General features: G+C 40.8%; 1 protein-coding gene across 9 annotated transcripts in view; it reads left to right on the forward strand.

Moving 5' to 3' along the window:
- htt (huntingtin) overlaps positions 1-18,508 on the forward strand; it is a 72,108-nt gene extending 53,600 nt beyond the window's left edge. For 2 of the 9 annotated variants that reach the window (XM_038307332.1, XM_038307337.1), the window contains 16 exons: positions 2-186; positions 278-404; positions 574-677; positions 3,856-4,010; positions 4,092-4,231; positions 4,305-4,387; positions 4,474-4,604; positions 6,820-6,952; positions 10,377-10,532; positions 10,699-10,889; positions 11,143-11,257; positions 12,807-13,020; positions 14,314-14,527; positions 14,677-14,839; positions 15,073-15,233; positions 17,162-18,508. In XM_038307332.1, coding sequence (XP_038163260.1) covers positions 2-186; positions 278-404; positions 574-677; positions 3,856-4,010; positions 4,092-4,231; positions 4,305-4,387; positions 4,474-4,604; positions 6,820-6,952; positions 10,377-10,532; positions 10,699-10,889; positions 11,143-11,257; positions 12,807-13,020; positions 14,314-14,527; positions 14,677-14,839; positions 15,073-15,233; positions 17,162-17,375 — 2,486 coding nt within the window. In that variant the 3' untranslated portion in view covers positions 17,376-18,508. Of the gene's footprint in view, position 1; positions 187-277; positions 405-573; positions 678-3,855; positions 4,011-4,091; positions 4,232-4,301; positions 4,388-4,473; positions 4,605-6,819; positions 6,953-10,376; positions 10,533-10,698; positions 10,890-11,142; positions 11,258-12,806; positions 13,021-14,313; positions 14,528-14,676; positions 14,840-15,072; positions 15,234-17,161 lie in introns of all 9 variants that reach the window. The other 7 variants (XM_038307331.1, XM_038307333.1, XM_038307328.1 and 4 more) reach the window with 6 other exon arrangements.
- Positions 18,509-18,899: the final 391 nt, after the last annotated feature.

An 18,899-nucleotide genomic window follows, 5' to 3' on the forward strand; every position in this document is an offset into this window, starting at 1 on the left:
GATGAGTGTGAGTGGCGAGCATGTGAGATCATGGCAGAGCTGGTGGAAGGACTGCAGAGCGTCCTCTCCTTGGGTCACCCTAAAAACTCTGCATTTCCCGTTTTCCTCACACCGACGTTAAGAAACATCATCATCAGCATTTCACGTCTGCCACTGGTCAACAGCTACACAAGAGTACCTCCACTGGTTGGTTTCTGAAAGAGAAAAAGCAGCGTTTGTGGTTCAGATCCAGAACTAAATGGGAATATGTGGTATTAATAGATGTGTTTGTGTTCAGGTATGGAAGCTGGGCTGGTCCCCTCAGGCAGGAGGAGAATTCGGCACTACGCTCCCAGAGATCCCTGTGGACTTCCTACAGGAAAAGGATGTCTTCAGGGAATTCCTGTACCGCATCAACACCTTGGGTACAGAGATGCTAATGCACCGTTGGATAATATACTTGGTTTAATATAAAGCATTCCAGCATAATAATGACACATTTTTATTGCATTGTTCTGAAATAACTTTCAAGGTACGTCTAACCTAATGTTAACTTTTTGTCAATAACATGGACTATGCTTGCTCTGTCTGAAGGCTGGAGCAGCAGGACTCAGTTTGAGGAGACCTGGGCTACTCTGTTAGGGGTGCTGGTTACCCAACCAATCACCATGGACCAAGAAGAAGAGACGCAACAAGAGGTCCGTATACATGGCAGCTGGAAAAAACTAACCTTAAATTTCATCACTAACCATATACAGTTTTTTTATAACTAGTTACTTGAATGTATTTTACTGGGATTTTATGTGAAAGAGAGTACGAAAACAACGCATTAGATTTGATTTAAAATAAAACATATTTTTCGCCCGTTCTTCTAAGACATCTCTAGCTGAGGATATTACTGTGCAATTAATTGCATTTGCAATATGATCACAGTTTACCAAAAGGTAATTCTAAAATTGCAGAGGCGCACTGTTTTGGTCACTTCGCATTTAACAGGAGTAATGCTATTTTTTCTCTTCATACAATTTGCGCAACAAAAAGCACCTGTTGCTTCATTTTGAAATGCTTGTACACATTAAGTCCAGTAAAGCGTGTACAGATGCATCTGATGCTTCTGCTGCTCCTGTGTTCAGTTGCAGAGAGTGGCTTTGCTATATTTGCTGTTATAAGTGGGTAAAAAGTAGTTAGGTATGTTTTTAGGTGAGAAAGTCCACCTAAAAGCTTCATCTGTGCGGTCAGTTCATCAAGATTATGATCCTGCCTTCAAATATTTTGCTGTCAGAGCCACCCAAACCTAGCCTGACGTAGTCCTACTCAATTCTAGTCAGAATATGAGTCTGATACTGCTCCATAGAGCTGTGATTATGGGGCGTGTTTCGAACGAACCAGGAAAAAAAATGCCTCTGCACTCAATTGGATAGACCTACAACCAATAAGAGCAACGGAGTGCGTGACGTATGTTAAGCCAGGAACAGTTGTTAACAAAAATCAAAGCGTGCAGTTTCACGCCTAGAATAAGATGAGCCTTGATCGCGTTTCTCTGTTCCTCTTTTAAAATTAATTTGCTGTCAATATCTTCTAGAACAGACCTAATAGCAGAATCTACACACCTCAACTCTCCAGCGGCAGCCATTGTTGTTGCCAAAGCGCGCTTTGGTCACGTGGTTGATTACGTTACTGTTGATCATCTGTCCATCATCGTATAAAGCCCGCCCTGACAATTTGATTGGCCCGCCAGATATTGTTGCAAGCATACTCGTGCTACTACTGAGCAATGCCAGACCGAACTTCCCGACCTCAAACGTTGTGGGCGGGACTAAGTTCGGAATGACACCCAGGCTAACCCAAACCCCCACATACCGGCGATGTTCTGTCACTAGGAATCCCCTTCAACAGCTGCATCTGTCCCAGTGGCTTCTTCTGGGTTTTCCTCTACTGTTCATGGAGGCAGGAAGTAGATGTTAGCGGTTTTCATGTATGTGATCCAAACTGCAAGCACCAGAATTATAAAAGCGAACATATTTTGCTGGCAGGCTTCAACATTTTAAGTTAATTTAGGGGTTAATAAACTGTTTCGGTGGAGTGATCATAGCGATCTGTGTCAGCAGTGCTGTGTCTGTCCTCCTGCCAGCTTCCAGATCAGCTTCTCTGACTGGTTGATGTGACGTGTCGAGCAGCAAAAGTTCAATTTTTCCAACTCTAGCTTCTGCTGCTTGTGAAGCATGTCACACGACTGAAATGCTCAGAAGCTCATGAGGCGCTGCTCAGATGCGTCAAGATATGCTGCTCCTGCTGCTCAAAACACGCTGCAGGTCCTTTTGCTGTGCCATGATGCGAGCCAACCATAGACTTGGCATGTAAACTAGCAGCTTCAGGTGCTTCTATCGCATGTGGTCTGAATGTAGCATAAGACCCTGACTTTCCAACTGTGGGCCATTATACTGGGCAGTAATACTCCCAGTGTGGGTCTGCTGCTACATAGAAGGGAAGAGGGCGTTGTAGCGAGAGTGTAGATCAATGCAAATGAATAGAAGTAAACGCTTTTCTACCTAACAGTAACAGTAAAGTCCTGCCTTAATGGACCGTATACAAGCTTTTGATGAAAACAGTGAAACCCTGGAGTCAAACCTCTACATGACTTTGGTTGGTGCAGAGGAAAATCAAAATAATACCAAAATATTGGTAGAAAAAAATAAAGTACTAAGAAGTAAACTAAAAGGAGGACATTAAAAAGCAAAATATGTGCCCTGACATCTGACCTGCTTTCCTGTCCCTGCTAAAGGAAAGAAACCCCCAGCATGAATCCCTGTTTCTTGGTGGGTTTTGGTGAAATGCAGTCAGTATTTGCCACCTTTTTTTCATGGTGGTGATATTATTTAGACCAGGCATCCCCAAACTCGGTCCTCAAGGCCCCCTGTCCTGCAGGTTTTAGAGGTTTCTCTGCTTCAGCACAGCTGGTCATAATGATTGCAGTAGACCAAAAGCCTGTTAATCAGCTTTCAATTAAAATCAGCTGTGCTGGAGCAAAGAAACCTCTAAAACCTGCAGGACAGGGGGCCTTGAGGACCGAGTTTGGGGATGCCTGATTTAGGCTCGATACGTGGATCGGATCGGGACGCCGATATTGGCAAAAAAAATGTGTATCGGCAAAGCATGTAAAATGCCGATCCAGACTGCCGATCCAGTTTTTTAAAAAAAATCCGGTTTCGCCGATTGAAACGATCCATTCCACTATTTTGCGCCAGTGTTTCCCTGTTTTGCATTTTTTTTAAAACTTACAGTAATACTTGCACCTTTACCTGTTTATGGTTTTACTCTTCACTGTGCAATTTCAGATTGCTATTCATAATTTTGTCCAGTTTGTGTTTATCTCTTAATAAACAGGTAAGATTGTTGTTACCAATAATTGTGTTTTATTCAATCTCACCTAATTCAGCTGGCTAGATGTTATCAAGAGTACTAAAACCCTTTTCAACATGAGTCTTACAACTAAGGCTAAATACTTTAACTTAAACTTAAATACATGCTCGGATAGGCTGGTATCGGCCAGTATCGGTATCGGATCGGAAATCCAAAAACAATATCGGTATCGGATCGGAAGTGCAAAAACCTGGATCGGGACATCTCTAGCCTGATTTAGACCATGATTTATATAATTTCACTTGGAAATTTATTTTGGGTTCCTTACATAAGATACATTTATGGAACTTCAAAGTTTGTGATCATGATATAATAAAAATTATATTAAAAAAAATTGAAAATGGTTATAATCTTTTAAGTCTCACTAGAGGAAGTTTTTTTATCATATTGGAGTGAAATTTTTTTTATTTTTAATCCCATATGTGTCTTTCATACCACCGTTCTCTGTTTTTCCAGGAGGACCTGGAGCGTACCCAGTTAAATGTGTTAGCAGTGCAGGCTATCACCAGCCTGGTGCTGAGTGCCATGACCCTTCCCACTGCTGGCAACCCTGCGGTCAGCTGTCTGGAACAGCAGCCCCGAAACAAAAGCCTTAAAGCTCTGGAAACACGGTAGAGATGCAGTTTTTATCCCTCTAATAACAGCCACCTAAAGATTAGGCAGATTATTGATGACTGTTTCCCTCTGTTCAGGTTTGGAAGGAAACTCGCTGTCATTCGGGGGGAAGTTGAGCGAGAGATTCAGTCTCTAGTGTCAAAGAGGGACAATGTCAGCACACACCACCCATACCACGCCTGGGACCCTGTACCCTCACTGTCAGCAGCCTCTGCAGGTAACAACTGGACTGGTTTAATCCTGCGCTTTGCAGTGTCAGGTTAGTTTTGGCACCTTATTTGTCTCAGCAGGTACGCTGATCAGCCACGAGAAGCTGCTGCTTCAGATCAACACAGAAAGGGAGCTGGGAAACATGGATTACAAACTGGGGCAGGTGTGAGAAGGAAATAGTTGGACGCTAATATCTGAGGCAGAAGATCCATTGCTAATGTGTGTTTTATTTGACGTATGTCTCACCAGGTCTCCATCCATTCAGTCTGGTTGGGTAATAACATCACTCCTCTTAGGGAGGAGGAGTGGGGTGAGGATGAAGAAGATGAAGCAGACACACCGGCACCTGCCTCTCCCCCTTTATCACCTATAAATTCAAGGTCAGACCTCATCCAGTTAGTCAATCCAATCTGCAGTACTTCCATGTATGTAAGGACCGAATTTTACAACACTAAAGTATAACCAAGAGCTCTTGATAGATATTATATGCCCAGTCCCATTTCTCTTGCTCGGTTCTGAGAACACTGCAGTGAGTTCCCTCCACAGTGAAGTCCACTCAGTGAGGGAAGTGCAAGTGAAGATTTTCTCCTTAAAAAATGGGACACCACTAGTTGTAAAATAACATCCTAGCCCAGTAGATGGCAGTAATAAATAGCCTTATGTGTTCACCTACATCATGGGTAAACACAACCTGAGTCACAGTCCTCTGCATGGAAACTCTGCAATACTCTTTCACCAAACACATGCATAATATTGAACAACAAATATATTACCAAATGTAAAAAGTCAATTTATTAGCCAGCATGGAGAAATAAAGTTATCACAACTATCTCTAAATTAATAGACAATCATGGTAATATAATTAGCTACAACAACTGTTTGATGAAATATCGGTTTCTAATAAGATACTAGGAATACATATCAATTATACAGTGGATCCCCAATGGACTCTAACAATTATTAAAATCGTAACAGTTTACTCCAACTGTGACCATCAAACTTTTTCTCAACAGACTGTATTTTCTTGGGACCAAATATAATAACCAACTCATACGCGACACATTTCAACAATCCAAATGCCTCCAACCAAGAGGCAAATTCTACTGGAATTCCTTTTTTAGTAGAATAGACCAGAATAGAATAGGCAAATCATGGATCTCTACCTCATCAGTATCCCATTAACAATAAAATGCGTGAAATTAATTTCATAATTCTTTATGACATCTATCGTACAAATAATGAAATAGCGAAATATCTTGAAATAAATCCAAATTGTTCCTTCTGCAGTATTGAACCTGAAATAACCCCTCACATATTCTTCACATGTCCTGTAACCACATCCTTCATGAAAAGCGATAGAGCAGAAAAAATAAACTCCAGTATAACCCTCTCTGGCCATAGCATTGTAGCTTTTTTTACACACCTAAACAAGGAACTGGCAAAACAAATTAATCTATTCATATTATTTGAAAAATTTCACATTCATAGAAGTATATTAAATAAAACAAAACCCTCTTTATTTGCTTTAGATAGTAAAATAAAGAAATACATCCAATTTAAGACACTGAACTAAAGAAATGCATCCAATCTGCAAATCATAGCAACATTATACAAACCAACTCTAAAGTTAACACATGCTGGAAACTGATCCTTCATTTACCCCAAATACCAAATTAATCTAAAAATTTAAAGCCCTCACAACTTTATTCGTCCTCAAATGCACTCATCATTGTGTTTGTAAATCTACTGCCTTTTTTATTATGTACTTGAAATTACAGTAAAATGATTCTCTCTTCTACTATAAATATTGTATAGACCTTTTCCTCTATATTTTCCTGTATATTATGTATACATAAAAAAAAAAAAAAAAAAAACGCTTTGTTTTTGTTCCGTGTTTTCCTACATGTGTGGATGTGGCAGCTCCAGCAGTTATTTTACCTTTTCCTTGGGTGCTGATGACGCTTGTCTGTGTGGTCAACCAACAGAGAAGTAATGTGTAAAACCGAAGACTGCTCTGACGCTATTTTTCACTAATTAATCAGTTTACCGTATGTTGAATAGTTTATTAAGATACAATTCTTTTCATATGGATTGGCCCAGGAGCTATTGAGATATTACTCATAAACCTGAATAATCATGCCTTATGACAGTTACCGTGTGTCTGGTGCTGTGCCGTTTAAAAAAAAGTGCGATGAGAATTATGCATAACGTTATACCATCTATGCTGCTATAGTGACCGTTGCAATTCCATGTGTCCAGATAGAAATGGTCATAACATCAGGTTGTCAAAAGCTCCCGTGCATAATCATACCGTGGAGAAGTTGATTAAAAACCAGACACCCAAGCCCCACGCAGCCAGTGAGATCCAGCGTGGGGCTGATCCGACCAAGGGACCTAGCTCTTAAAATTATTGGGACACACTAACCTTACAAGTGAATGTGCAAAACCGAGTGCTAGGGTCCAAAATGAGTGCAAGTGAGAGAAATGGGACTGGGCCATTTACTGTCTCTACTATTGTTTTTTCCTTTATTGTTTTGTGGACAGATTTTGTGTCTAAAATCATCCACGCTCTCAGCTTCTGTTTTGTATTTTCAGGAAGCACCGTGCAGGCGTGGATATTCATTCATGTTCTCAGTTTCTCCTGGAACTCTACAGCCAGTGGTTGATCCCAGGCTCTCCCGGTAACAGGAGGACGCCGACCATCCTCATCAGTGAAGTCGTCCGATCGGTAAGCTAGAGAAATCACCTTAACAGCTGGTTACAGGACTATTAACATAAGGGCTGGGCGATATGGCCTGAAAAAAAATCTCAGATTTTTTTATTTACGTTTTTTTCTGATCCCCCAATTATTAAGGAAAGCAATAAGTCCCCTATGCGGGGGGGCACATCACTACCACGCCATGCTATTGGCAGCCATGCTTCTGTTAACAGCTAGCTTGTTGGCTATCTTGACTGGAAATCTTTTCTGACCCTTTTAAAATGTGCATTTCAATGCATAACCCCATTTCTTCTAACACAGCGCATCTAAATAAACTCGCCAGCCTTCCTCCCTCGCTGTTAACCTTGCGTGTTGCTAATGTTTACAAGCTTCTATTCACTGCCGTTTCTGCTATCTTGGCTGAAGCTCGCTCATGTAACTGACCTCCCGCTCCCATCCTCCTACTAAACTTCTTTTTGGGTAGCAGTCAGCATTATCGCTGGTGTTGCTATGAAACTCACATTGACAAGTTTATTTTCCCCTCCCAAAATAAATCCCCAACCACGGATGCCACATGCCGGAAATCCGCAACTATGCCCGAGAACTTTAATCCCTGCAGTTCCAAACAACAGATGATTTTATTTCTGTTTTGAGAACAAAGTTCTCACTCACCAGTACTTATGATGTCGTTTGCTGTTTTGTGTGATGCTGTCACTAGCCAAACTGCAACCAGAGGGTAATACTGCAGCTACAGAAACTCAGAGGTGCCAAAAATGTAGCGTTATAAAAGAGAAAAATTGTCCGCAACAAAGAATTAATTTAATTGAATTTTTTTTTTTTTTTTTGCCCGGGCCTATGTTGACATTAATGAAAGAATAGTCCACTGTCTCTGTGGACACATTAACATTTACACAGTTTGGTTCAATGTTGAAAATAAAGACTGTAGTTAAAAAAAGGCTTATCTGCTTATTAGTAAATCTAAAAATGTGAAAATGTCAAGTTAGTTTCAGTTACTCCATGGACAACTCTTATTTAAATGCATTAAACAGAATAATATGTTTGAAGGGTGTGGTTTTAAGTTTGGAGACTGTAGCTCACTGCTGATTAAAACTCAGACCAGTTCATTAGAGGATTATTAAAGGAGAAGTTCGGTTTTTTACACTTTAAGCCCATTTTCTGTAGTGTCCAGGATGAAATCGAATGATCGACACCAAAATTTTGACAATTGCTCCTGTCTCTGCTTTTTGGCTCATTTAGAATCCCCCCCTGGCTGCTTTAGAATGGCTTGCATAGAGCATGTCCGATAATGTCCTTAAAACAACCTTAAACGTTCTTTTTTTAAAATATGCTACTCACCGGGTCGTCAGCGCTGTTCAATGACGTTCCAAAAAAAGTTTCGTGAAGAAAAAACGTTCCTGTAGTGTTTTATTTAGCATTTTGTAAATCCCATTGAGTTCTGTAGGGATAGTCAATATTCCCCTGCCGACGGAAACGGAAATGGAGCATGTTTACACAGTTGTAGTCTTTTCGCTTCACTCTGTGTACTCCGACGTCGAGAATCAAGAATCCACCTTTCGTATTCCATTTTTAGAGTTTTTTTAAAGTGTTTAACAGAGACGTTAGCACCTCAACGTCGGAGTACACAGAGTGAAGCGAAAAGACTACAACTGTGTAAACAGGCCCCATTTCCGTTTCCGGTGGCAGGGGAATATTGACTATTCCTACAGAACTCAATGGGATTTACAAAATGCTAAAAAAACACTACAGGAACGTTTTTTCTTCACGAAACGTTTTTTGGAACGTCATTGAACAGCGCTGACGACCCGGTGAGTAGCATATTTTAAAAAAAGAACGTTTAAGGTTGTTTTAAGGACATTATCGGACATGCTCTATGCTAGCCATTCTAAAGCAGCCAGGGGTTGATTCTAAATGAGCCAAAAAGCAGAGACAGGAGCAATTGTCAAACTTTTGGTGTCGATCATTCGATTTCATCCTGGACACTACAGAAAATGGGCTTAAAGTGTAAAAAACCGAACTTCTCCTTTAAGAGCTCTTTAAACCAGCGGTCCCCAACCACCCGGCCGTGGACTGGTACCGGGCCGTGGGTCATTTGGTACCGGGCTGCACAGAAAAAAGTATGTATGTGTATATATATATATATATATATATATATATATATATATATATATATAAATAAATAATTTATCGACGAAGAGACTCTGAGCGATGTTTTGATAAATATAAAAAATTGGAGTATTCTCTCCCAATTACATCAGTCGGTGCATCTGTGCCTCTTGACAAAGGTTAATTCAGTTCAAGACTCATCCTATCTATAACATCCTATCTTTGTGAAGCGGGATTTTCTGCGGTTACAGTGACCAAAACAAAGCTACGGAGCAGACTGGACATCAGGAGCACACTTCGTCTGTCGTTTTCTCCGATTACGCCTAGATGGGACCGGCTTGTTGTTTTATTTCTATGCTATTTGTATTTGATTTTATGACAGTCGTATCATTTTACTTGATTGTATCAAGTAAAATACCATTAAAAAGTACCATTAAAACACAGGTTTTTAATTCAGACACAACAGGTGAAGTACAAACGGTCACCACTAAATAAAGTTGACTATTTAGACCTGTGTTTTAAGGCATATTATGGAAAGTTAAGTGGAATGAAAAAGTGGGAAAATACCAGGTTAAAATTTTGAAGCAAACTCCCATTTAAAAAGTTTGGGGGATATTTGCAAATTTTGTTCAGTAGCTGTGGTCATAGATTCGGGAGCTACAGCACATGACAGAAATATCCCAGATGAGGGATACAGCTGATGAATCCTTGATGTTAAACCACCTGAACCAGACAGCAAGTCAAAGGCCTCTGACCTAATGCTGAGGAGAAATGCTTTTGAATTAAAATTGAAAATCAAAGTCCCAGAGTCTGGGCGATGAGGGGAGAGACTCCTAATCCAAGGTAAAGGTGAAGTTTACAGGTCGGCGATGTTTAAGGGTATCACACTAGCTGCTGTGTTTGCCAATGTTGGAACATTTCATCCTTATCTCTGATGAAAAGTTTATCAGGATAATACTTTCATTTTCCAGCTGGACTTGGCATCATTGCTCCTAGTAACTATACCCTCTAAATGCCAGTCCACGTCATCCAGGAGAAACCCCAGCCAAGTATGAAGTGCACATACTTCACAGGATATGCACAGACATTTTTAGTTGGCTGAAGTTCCTTAAACAAAAAATCTTTTATTGGTTATTTGTGATTTTTGAACTTTGAAAAAGTGATTTTTCTAGCTGCTAGAAGCTCTCCAGGGAAATTCATCAAAATGAGCAAAAACAAATGCTTGTTGATCATTTGAACACTTGTTTTACATTTTAACAGACTGAGATGTGCCTGTATCTCGTGGGAATGCGCCTCTCCAGGCTCTAATCAGACACCTCTCTGTCTCTAGCTGCTGGCGGTATCGGACCTGTTCACAGAGAGGAACCAGTTTGACATGATGTTCTCCACTCTGATGGAACTCCAGAAGCTTCATCCACCTGAAGACGAGATCCTGAATCAGTACCTTGTGCCCGCCATCTGTAAGGCTGCTGCTGTGTTAGGCATGGTGAGTGAGACATGCACTTATTTCCTTGTGGGGACAGTTTCTCAGAACTATGATACATTATTGGGACTTCCGGGTACTTGTCGATGAAAACACACAAGTGGAACACTGCAGACCTTTTTAAACTACCGTCAACAACTACCTCTAATATTTGCCTAAACATTTGCAGGATAAAGCGATAGCTGAGCCTGTGTGTCGTCTGTTGGAGACGACCCTGCGGAGTACTCACCTGCCCAGCCGCATGGGGGCCCTGCACGGGGTGCTCTATGTGTTAGAGTGTGACCTGCTGGATGACACGGCCAAGCAGCTCATCCCCACAGTCTCTGAGTACCTTCTGTCAAACCTCCGGGCGATCGCTCAGTGAGTGTCTCTCAGTCACACAGACACTAACCTCAGTTCATCTCTAATGAGTTTAAACGGTGATGACAGACCCTTAGTGAGTCACTGTGTTTAATGTCACTGTTAATCCCTCTCCTCTGCAATGTAAGAGGATCCATTTGATTAGTATTTTTAATCCACTTTATCAAATTAATAGAAGCAAGAACTCTGCTGACATTTCACATGCATGGCAGCTGTAATTTCCATCTCCTGGCTTCGTTTCTGTGTTCTGCAGCTGTGTGAACCTGCATAACCAGCAGCATGTGTTGGTGATGTGTGCTGTGGCCTTCTATATGATGGAGAACTACCCTCTGGATGTTGGAGCCGAGTTCATGGCTGCAGTTATACAGGTAAGATAAGATTGATTAACAGTTCTGTTTTTATGTATTAAACCTTTCTGGTGCAAAAGGATTGAAACTCCCTTTGAACTTTTCTAACCTGGCGATCAGGTTTAGTTCAGGTTTAGGACATGATTAATCTAAACTCACATGCGTTTGTGACACAAATACCATGAGACCTCAGCTTCCAGGCAAGGTTACAACTTCTCTACATTTGATCACGCTTTAACGAAAGACCTTAATGTGTTTATAAGGATCCTTTGTGATCAATCATCAATCCGTAGTTTTTCATGTCTCAAGCCTGTTATTCACATTTATATCCAACCTTCTTTAGTTTATGCCCCTAATTAAATCCCATACAGCAGTCATGTTATTTGTGAAGGAAGCTCAGTATAAATTACAAACCAACAACTTTCTCTTGTGTTTTTCTGTTCAGTAAAATACCTCCAGACTTTTTGGCTACGTTCACACTGCAGCCTGAAGTGACCCAAATCTGCTTTTTTGGCCCATATGCGACCTGGATCAGATCTTTTCATGACAGTCTGAACAAAACAGATCCGACTTTTTTCCCAATATGACCCAGGCCACTTGGCTATGTGGTCCTGAATCCGATATGAATCTGATCTTTTCAAATGCGACCTGTGTCTGAACGGCCAGGTTGCATTCATCCGACCTGAACGCCATTAATACCCGACAAAGGTCACTATTCTGGGTCCTCCTATGAAGAAGCGGCAAGAAAACGTCAACCTTGGCAGACAATGATGCAGGAGCAGTTTTTATGTTTAACCATCTTGAAAAGATTGTGTTTTTATGGTTGGGAAAGATCGCTAAATGCGCTCTGGCACTACCATCCCCATGTTTACTTCCGTAAACACGTCATTGCGTCCTCTACTGTGCATGCGGGACACTTGCGTTGTATGAATGCAGTTCACACAGGAGATCACATAGAAGTCGTAAATATTTGGAAATGTGAACGGCGACGCAAAAAAATCGGAATTGAGCATCAAGGCCTGCAGTGTGAGTAGCCTTTGAGTCTGACGCTGAGGATGCCAATACTCACTGCTGCCACCCCCGGGTTAAGTGGGGAACTGCTTGTTTTGACAAATAAATCTCACAATGTTGGATTATGTTTAAATGAAACAAAATCCTGTATCCAAATTATGATCATCAACTTTTAATGTATTTTTCCTTTGCATGAGGGACACCTGTGATAAACATTTCATTAAAATCCACCCATAACTTTTAAAGAGAGACGAACACACAAACTTTCCTAAAAACAAAACCCCCATGATGGAGGTAATAACAAAAAACTTATATTCCATAATTGAACCTCTAGTTGCATTTAAATTCCAATAACAGCAAAGTTCCAAATTCTTCAACAATTAGCTCATAAAATGTAACTGCATAGCTACTTTGGCTAGTAACTAGTTACTTTCACTGAGCAGTAACTGAGTTAGTAACTCAGGAACCAAGCCAACCTCCCACAGACTTCAAAGCATTTCACTCCATGTATTGAAAAGAAATGAAAGCTGTTTCCCTGTAACACTCCTGTCCTGTGTAGTTATGTGGCGTGATGGTGTCAGCCAGTGAGGACTCCACTCCCTCCATCATCTATCACTGTGTTCTGCGGGGGTTGGAGCGCCTCCTGCTGTCAGAGCAGCTCTCCCGCGTCAACGGCGAAGCCCTGGTCAAACTCAGCGTGGACCGAGTCAACATGCCGTCCCCTCACCGAGCCATGGCTGCTCTGGGCCTCATGCTCACCTGCATGTACACTGGTAAGCAAGGCTTTGACACGACGGCTACCGCCAGCGCTGCAAAACATGACTGATGCTACCATTGCTGCTGCGGTGCAACAAACCAGCCAGCGAACCGTCTGCCCTGATGAGCCTCTAACACATTCCTGCTACACATTTCATTCAACTAATAGCATGCAGATCCTTCCACTGCTCCATTCTCCATAACAGCCTAATTATGAGTTGAATGTGAGCTGATGTTTGACTATAAAGTATATTTATAACTCTGCTAAACTTTCAACAATTATTTCAGAATGTATTATTGCTCTTAGCTGCTTTACATGCATATTCATTGTATTCATCTTCTCTTCTTCAGTGCATGTTCTCAGCTTTGCACCTTCATCTGTATATAAACAATCTTTATTATTTTAACTATTAGAAGCAAATCATCATCATCATCATCTGCTTCATAAACTGTTAAATATACTGTTTGCTGCCTGCATGTGTTAGCTATTGTACCTCTTATAAATCCTACCTCTAACCCCTCGGCTACTAACTGTATAAACTTTTAGCATTATGTATTTTGCGCTAAAGGCACAAACATTTCTCTTTTGTCCGGGGCAAACCTGTAGATTCTGAGACTATGCTCTCCTACAAATTCCTATTGCTCTCTGGTTCCTTTGTGCTGTTTGTTGGAAAAGTATTCAGACTCAATGACCTTTTACACACTTTGTTACACGACAACGACTAGTTCGTTATGTGTGACTTAAGGTATATAGTCCAACACAGGAAAATGATTCATGGTTCTCAAATTACAAAACAAAAATAAAAACAACCAAGTTTTCTTTTGTTTTGTAATCAGATGACATTAATTTAATTAACTTTATTTAAGAGATCAGCTGTATTTAAGTTAAGCTGATACAGATTTTAAATTCAGGGAAGTTGAATGTTTTTCATATTTATGATAAAACATTTGAATAAAACCATGGTTCGTTTTAATTTTATTACAATGATGGGTTAAGTGTTGGAATATCTCATAACATCCGAATAAAATGCATTAAAGATTGCAATAACAAAGTGACCAAATTTCAAGAGAAGTAATGCTGCAGTAATAAAGGCATATCTATGAAAGAAACTAGGCCCAAGGTCTTTTTTGTTTTAGCATCAGTTCAGTTCTGAAATTCTCCGACAATAATGTTCCTAAAAATTCAATTCTCTTCTGTTATGAAAAATTAAATCTATATATCTGTCAAATGCTGGCATTTGCGATCAGCTCTCTAACCTGTCCCCCTTCCCGGTGTTAACCGGTGCCACCCATCCCTCTCGCCCTCTCAGCGGTGCTCGCGTCAGGTTCAGATGCGACAGGGGTTACAGGTCAGGTTGACTGTGCTGTTGCGGAGGCGGTTGGCGTCACGGCGGGTCATGTTGGTTTCTCCTCAGGCAAGGAGAAAGCCAGCCCCGCCAGCCGCCCCCCTCACTCAGACCCACAGGTCCCGGACAGCGAGTCGGTCATTGTTGCCATGGAGAGGGTCTCTGTGCTCTTCGACAGGTAAAGCTTCTTCATTTACCACTTACTGTGAAATACATGATTGGTGTTTTGATCAAATGCGTGTCAAACTGAGCTGCCATGAGATGAAGATTGTGTCCAGAGAAGCTGCTAGTTCTTAATAGTGTATCCACCTGTCTCTGCTCCTTCAGGATCAGGAAGGGTTTACCCAGCGAGGCTCGGGTTGTGTCCAGGATTCTACCCCAGTTTCTAGATGACTTCTTTCCGCCGCAGGACGTAATGAACAAAGTCATTGGAGAGTTCCTTTCCAATCAGCAGCCATACCCCCAGTTTATGGCCACTGTTGTCTATAAGGTCAGTGACCGAACATAACGACAAACGTGTTTAATCATATCGGTTTTGGTCAGAAAGTATTTAGGATTCAAATGTATTTTATGATACACCAAGTTTTGTCTCCAGAAATCCTCTCTAGCTTATTTTTTTTAAGTTTTTAAGGTGCAGTTGACACGCATTAGCACCCATGTACAGTATGTATTCTCTTCTTTTGCTCTTTCTCACTAACACTTTCTTTATTTTTGATTGCCCAGGTATTCCAGACGCTCCATGCTACGGGCCAGTCTTCCATGGTGCGTGACTGGGTGCTGCTGTCTTTGTCCAACTTCACACAGAGGACACCGGTCGCCATGGCCATGTGGAGTCTGTCCTGCTTCTTCGTCTCTGCTTCCACCTCCCAGTGGATATCTGCCCTGTATCCTTACCTTAGGGGTAGATCAGCTGAATTAAACAGTGATTGTTCTTTTCTATTTCCTCCCAGTGAGTATTTGATAATTAGCACTGCTGTGAGAACATTCTGACACTTGTCACATTAGATTTTTACAGCCTGCCATCTTTTATTTGAACACATTCAAATGGAGGAACTACTGTCTGATGGAGAACACAACCCCTTATAATGAAAGGAGATAATTTTTCCATGAAAACAAATCTGATACAGTGGGTGTGCTTTGGAGGTGCAGTGGTTTGCGCGCCACCCATATACAGAGGACTTAGTCCTCAGTGCGGCTGACCCGGGGTCGAATCCGGCCTGTGGTTCTTTGCTGCATGTCTCTCCCCCTCTTTTTTACCCCCTTTCCTTTCAGCCTACTTTGCGAAAACGAGTCACTAGTGCCGAAAAATCCAAAAACAGAGAAACCACTATGTGTATTGAATGATGGCGATAAGACACCATAGCACTGAACAGCCCTGGAAAGAATCAACTACTTAATATTCAGTCTTTCTTTTAACCAGTACATAAATCTGTACTTTTATCAATCTTTGTTAAGAGAATTAAAATAAAAATCTTATTTTCTTACCTTTTCCACTTCCAACACTTTAAGCAGAGACAACACATTTTATAAGGTTTAGCTGAAAGTAAATTAAAATGTATTTGATACAGAAGGTGCCCAGGTTACTGAGTAACGCTCTGAACATACCTGCCTGCCTCTAGCTGCATTTTCATTAACCATCAAAATGTGCGGATTGTAATTACACAAATAAGTTGGCTAATTCAGAACACTTATTTAGAAAAAACTCCTGTTTTTCCATAACATGTTTTCACGCTTCAAAGAGGTGTTTTTTTACTCGTATCAAAACTTATATTTGGAAAAACTGCAAAGGGAACACTTTTGTTTTGGTTGCATCACAGGAGTCACGTGATCTGCAACTTTTATTTTTATATGCAGCATTTTATTTAATTTTGCTTTGGGATTAGTAAAGTAATTTTGAATTGAAATGAACCTTACTGCCTTGTAAAGGGATGATGAGCTGTTGGAGGATGATGGCGCCCGCTAGAACTGTGGCTGAAATATGGATATATCACATCCACCACCGCCATGTTGTTTTCAGTTATCGTGTTAACAAGCGTATTCACGTGCAAATTTAATTGTATTTATTTAATGGAAATAATCTTGAAACTGCATTTCGGATATCAGAAAATCAACATAGTTTTGCATACATCTGCATTGGAAACATAGTTTCTGTGAATGTGAGCTACTTGAAGAGTGCAAACACAAACAAACCTGTAATCATCCACAGCTGCACAGCTGTTCCATTTTCACTGCAGCCTCCCAGGAGGTGATAAACCGTCTAGTGTTCCTTTGGTTTAACTTTCTTCTTTTTTTCTGTTTTTCTCTTGTAATGGAAAACTGCAGGGGTCTTATTTTGGCCCACTAAGTAGCAATGTGCAACTATAGGCAGAAGGAGGCGGTGCTGCTGTGTTACGCAATGCTTCTACTCAGCCGGACAAAAGTCAGGTTTCTGTGGCTCTTTATTACGAAGAACTACGATGCAGGAACGTTATAATAGAAACATCTTGTTATATCTGGTAGCATTAACTAATCTAATGCGTACAGGCAAAAAGAAGGCTCATTAATTTAGAGAAAGTAGAGCCAGCATTATTGCTTAGCTTATGTCAGGGTTGAGCTTTGTGTCACACCCACATGACTTTCTCATTTAGTTATTTGTTTGGTGATTTCATTACTGGGGGGAAAAAGTGGGTTTGATAATATAATGTGCCTCCTCCTAACTGCATTAAATAATTAAACCGCCTTCTTCCAGATTTACCACGGATTAGTTAAGCAAAGATCAGTCCCTGCTGGTCAGATGTGCTTTGTTTTCCTTAACCCCCTGTCTGTTAACTAGCCTTCCACATGTGATCAGCCGGATGGGCTCCAGTGACGTAGTGGACGTCAACCTGTTCTGCCTGGTCGCCATGGATTTCTATAGACACCAGATCGACGAGGAGCTGGACCGCAGGGCTTTTCAGTCTGTCTTTGAGACAGTGGCCTCTCCGGGGAGCCCCTATCACCAGCTGCTGGGCTGTCTGCAGTCCATCCACCTGGAAGCATCACTCTGAAGGGAACAAACCGAGACGGGCACAGAGGGAAGGCCGGGAGGCAAAGTGAATTAGAGTGATGAGTAATTCAATCTGCATGTCGGGCTCCCTGATAAACTGTGATGGAGGTTAAACAGCAGGAAGTTCATTCAGCGATGCTGCCGAAGCTACAGTCTCTGCACCTGAACCCACTCGTGCGAAGTCAGCGGCACAAGTACACCAATGAAGAATGAGATTTTAGATTGATGCATTTGGAGGAGCAGATCCCTGCCTGTATGTGAAGGAAGCTGCTTCCAGCTCCTGCAGATTGTTCTGCACACCCCCCCTCCCCACACACAGCACTTTTTCTTTAACAAGAGAAAAATGTAAATTAAATACAAAACGGCTTTGTTTCTTTCGCTGGTAGGATTTGCTTATGTATTGTGATGTCAGTGAAGTAAAATAGAAACAAAAGTATTTGCTATATTTAAAGTTTCGACGCATCTATTTTTCAGTGAATTTTCCTAAAAAGTTGCTTCGACGGGACGTTGTAAACGGGGCTGACACACATGGGGTCAGATAGGCCTGACCGATCATGTTAATAGTTATTCTATTTAAGTTGCGTGTGTCTACCTTCAGACAGGTGGAAGGTTAAAAACAGTAACCAATCTCTATGTGCGGATGCTAATCCTGTTTTTGTTTTTCTTTGCCATTGATGTGGGGAACTTCTTCTACTTGCTACTACAGAAAGTAACAAGTTGCCCACCCTGGATGTTGTATATGGAGGGGGAAGGATCTAAACGGGTATATCTAGTTAGTTAGTGATTTAAAGTCAGCTTTTGCCTCTGTTCGTCTAAGTTATGTCATTTTAACAGTTTAACCATCCTCCTATGTCAGTGTCCAACTGTTCAGGACGAAAAATATTTTTTTTTCTTAAATCCAGCAGCAGGCAGGTGCAAATCATTCCCCTTATGATTTTATGAAATAGTTAAAATCTACCCAGATTCTCTTTTTATTATAATTAATAACTGCAGATCTAAATATAATCCGTTCTACTTTTTTAGTCTCAGGATGTTGGATGTGACTTTATAAGTATTGTTATCAGACTGGAAGTAGTTTCCAGTCTTATGTGGAGATACCTTCTTATTCTGTAAAAGAATAAATAAATATATATATATATATATATATATATATATATATATATATATATATATATATATATATATATATATATATATATATATATATATATATATATATATATATATATATATAAACACACACAAAAAGAAAAAACTGTACAGTGACCTGAAAGCCATGTTGCATGATAAGAGTAACTATTTAAAGAAGGGTGTCCACACTTTCTCACAACTTATGACAGACATCAGTGAATGCAGAAAAAAATCCAAGCTTAATAAAGACTTTGAGCTGCCGGGGAGTGTGCTCTGTAGATACACTTGCCTTAGACAAGACTGAACCTGTCCTCTACACTGACTGCATGCTAACACTACTGCTGTGTTTAATATTGTATTCCTATGGGCGGCAGAGATGCAACACAATCCAAAG

Source organism: Cyprinodon tularosa, unplaced genomic scaffold (genome assembly GCF_016077235.1).
Source record: "Cyprinodon tularosa strain WSP-4 unplaced genomic scaffold, ASM1607723v1 ctg607, whole genome shotgun sequence".
In the NCBI taxonomy this organism is placed as follows: domain Eukaryota; kingdom Metazoa; phylum Chordata; class Actinopteri; order Cyprinodontiformes; family Cyprinodontidae; genus Cyprinodon; species Cyprinodon tularosa.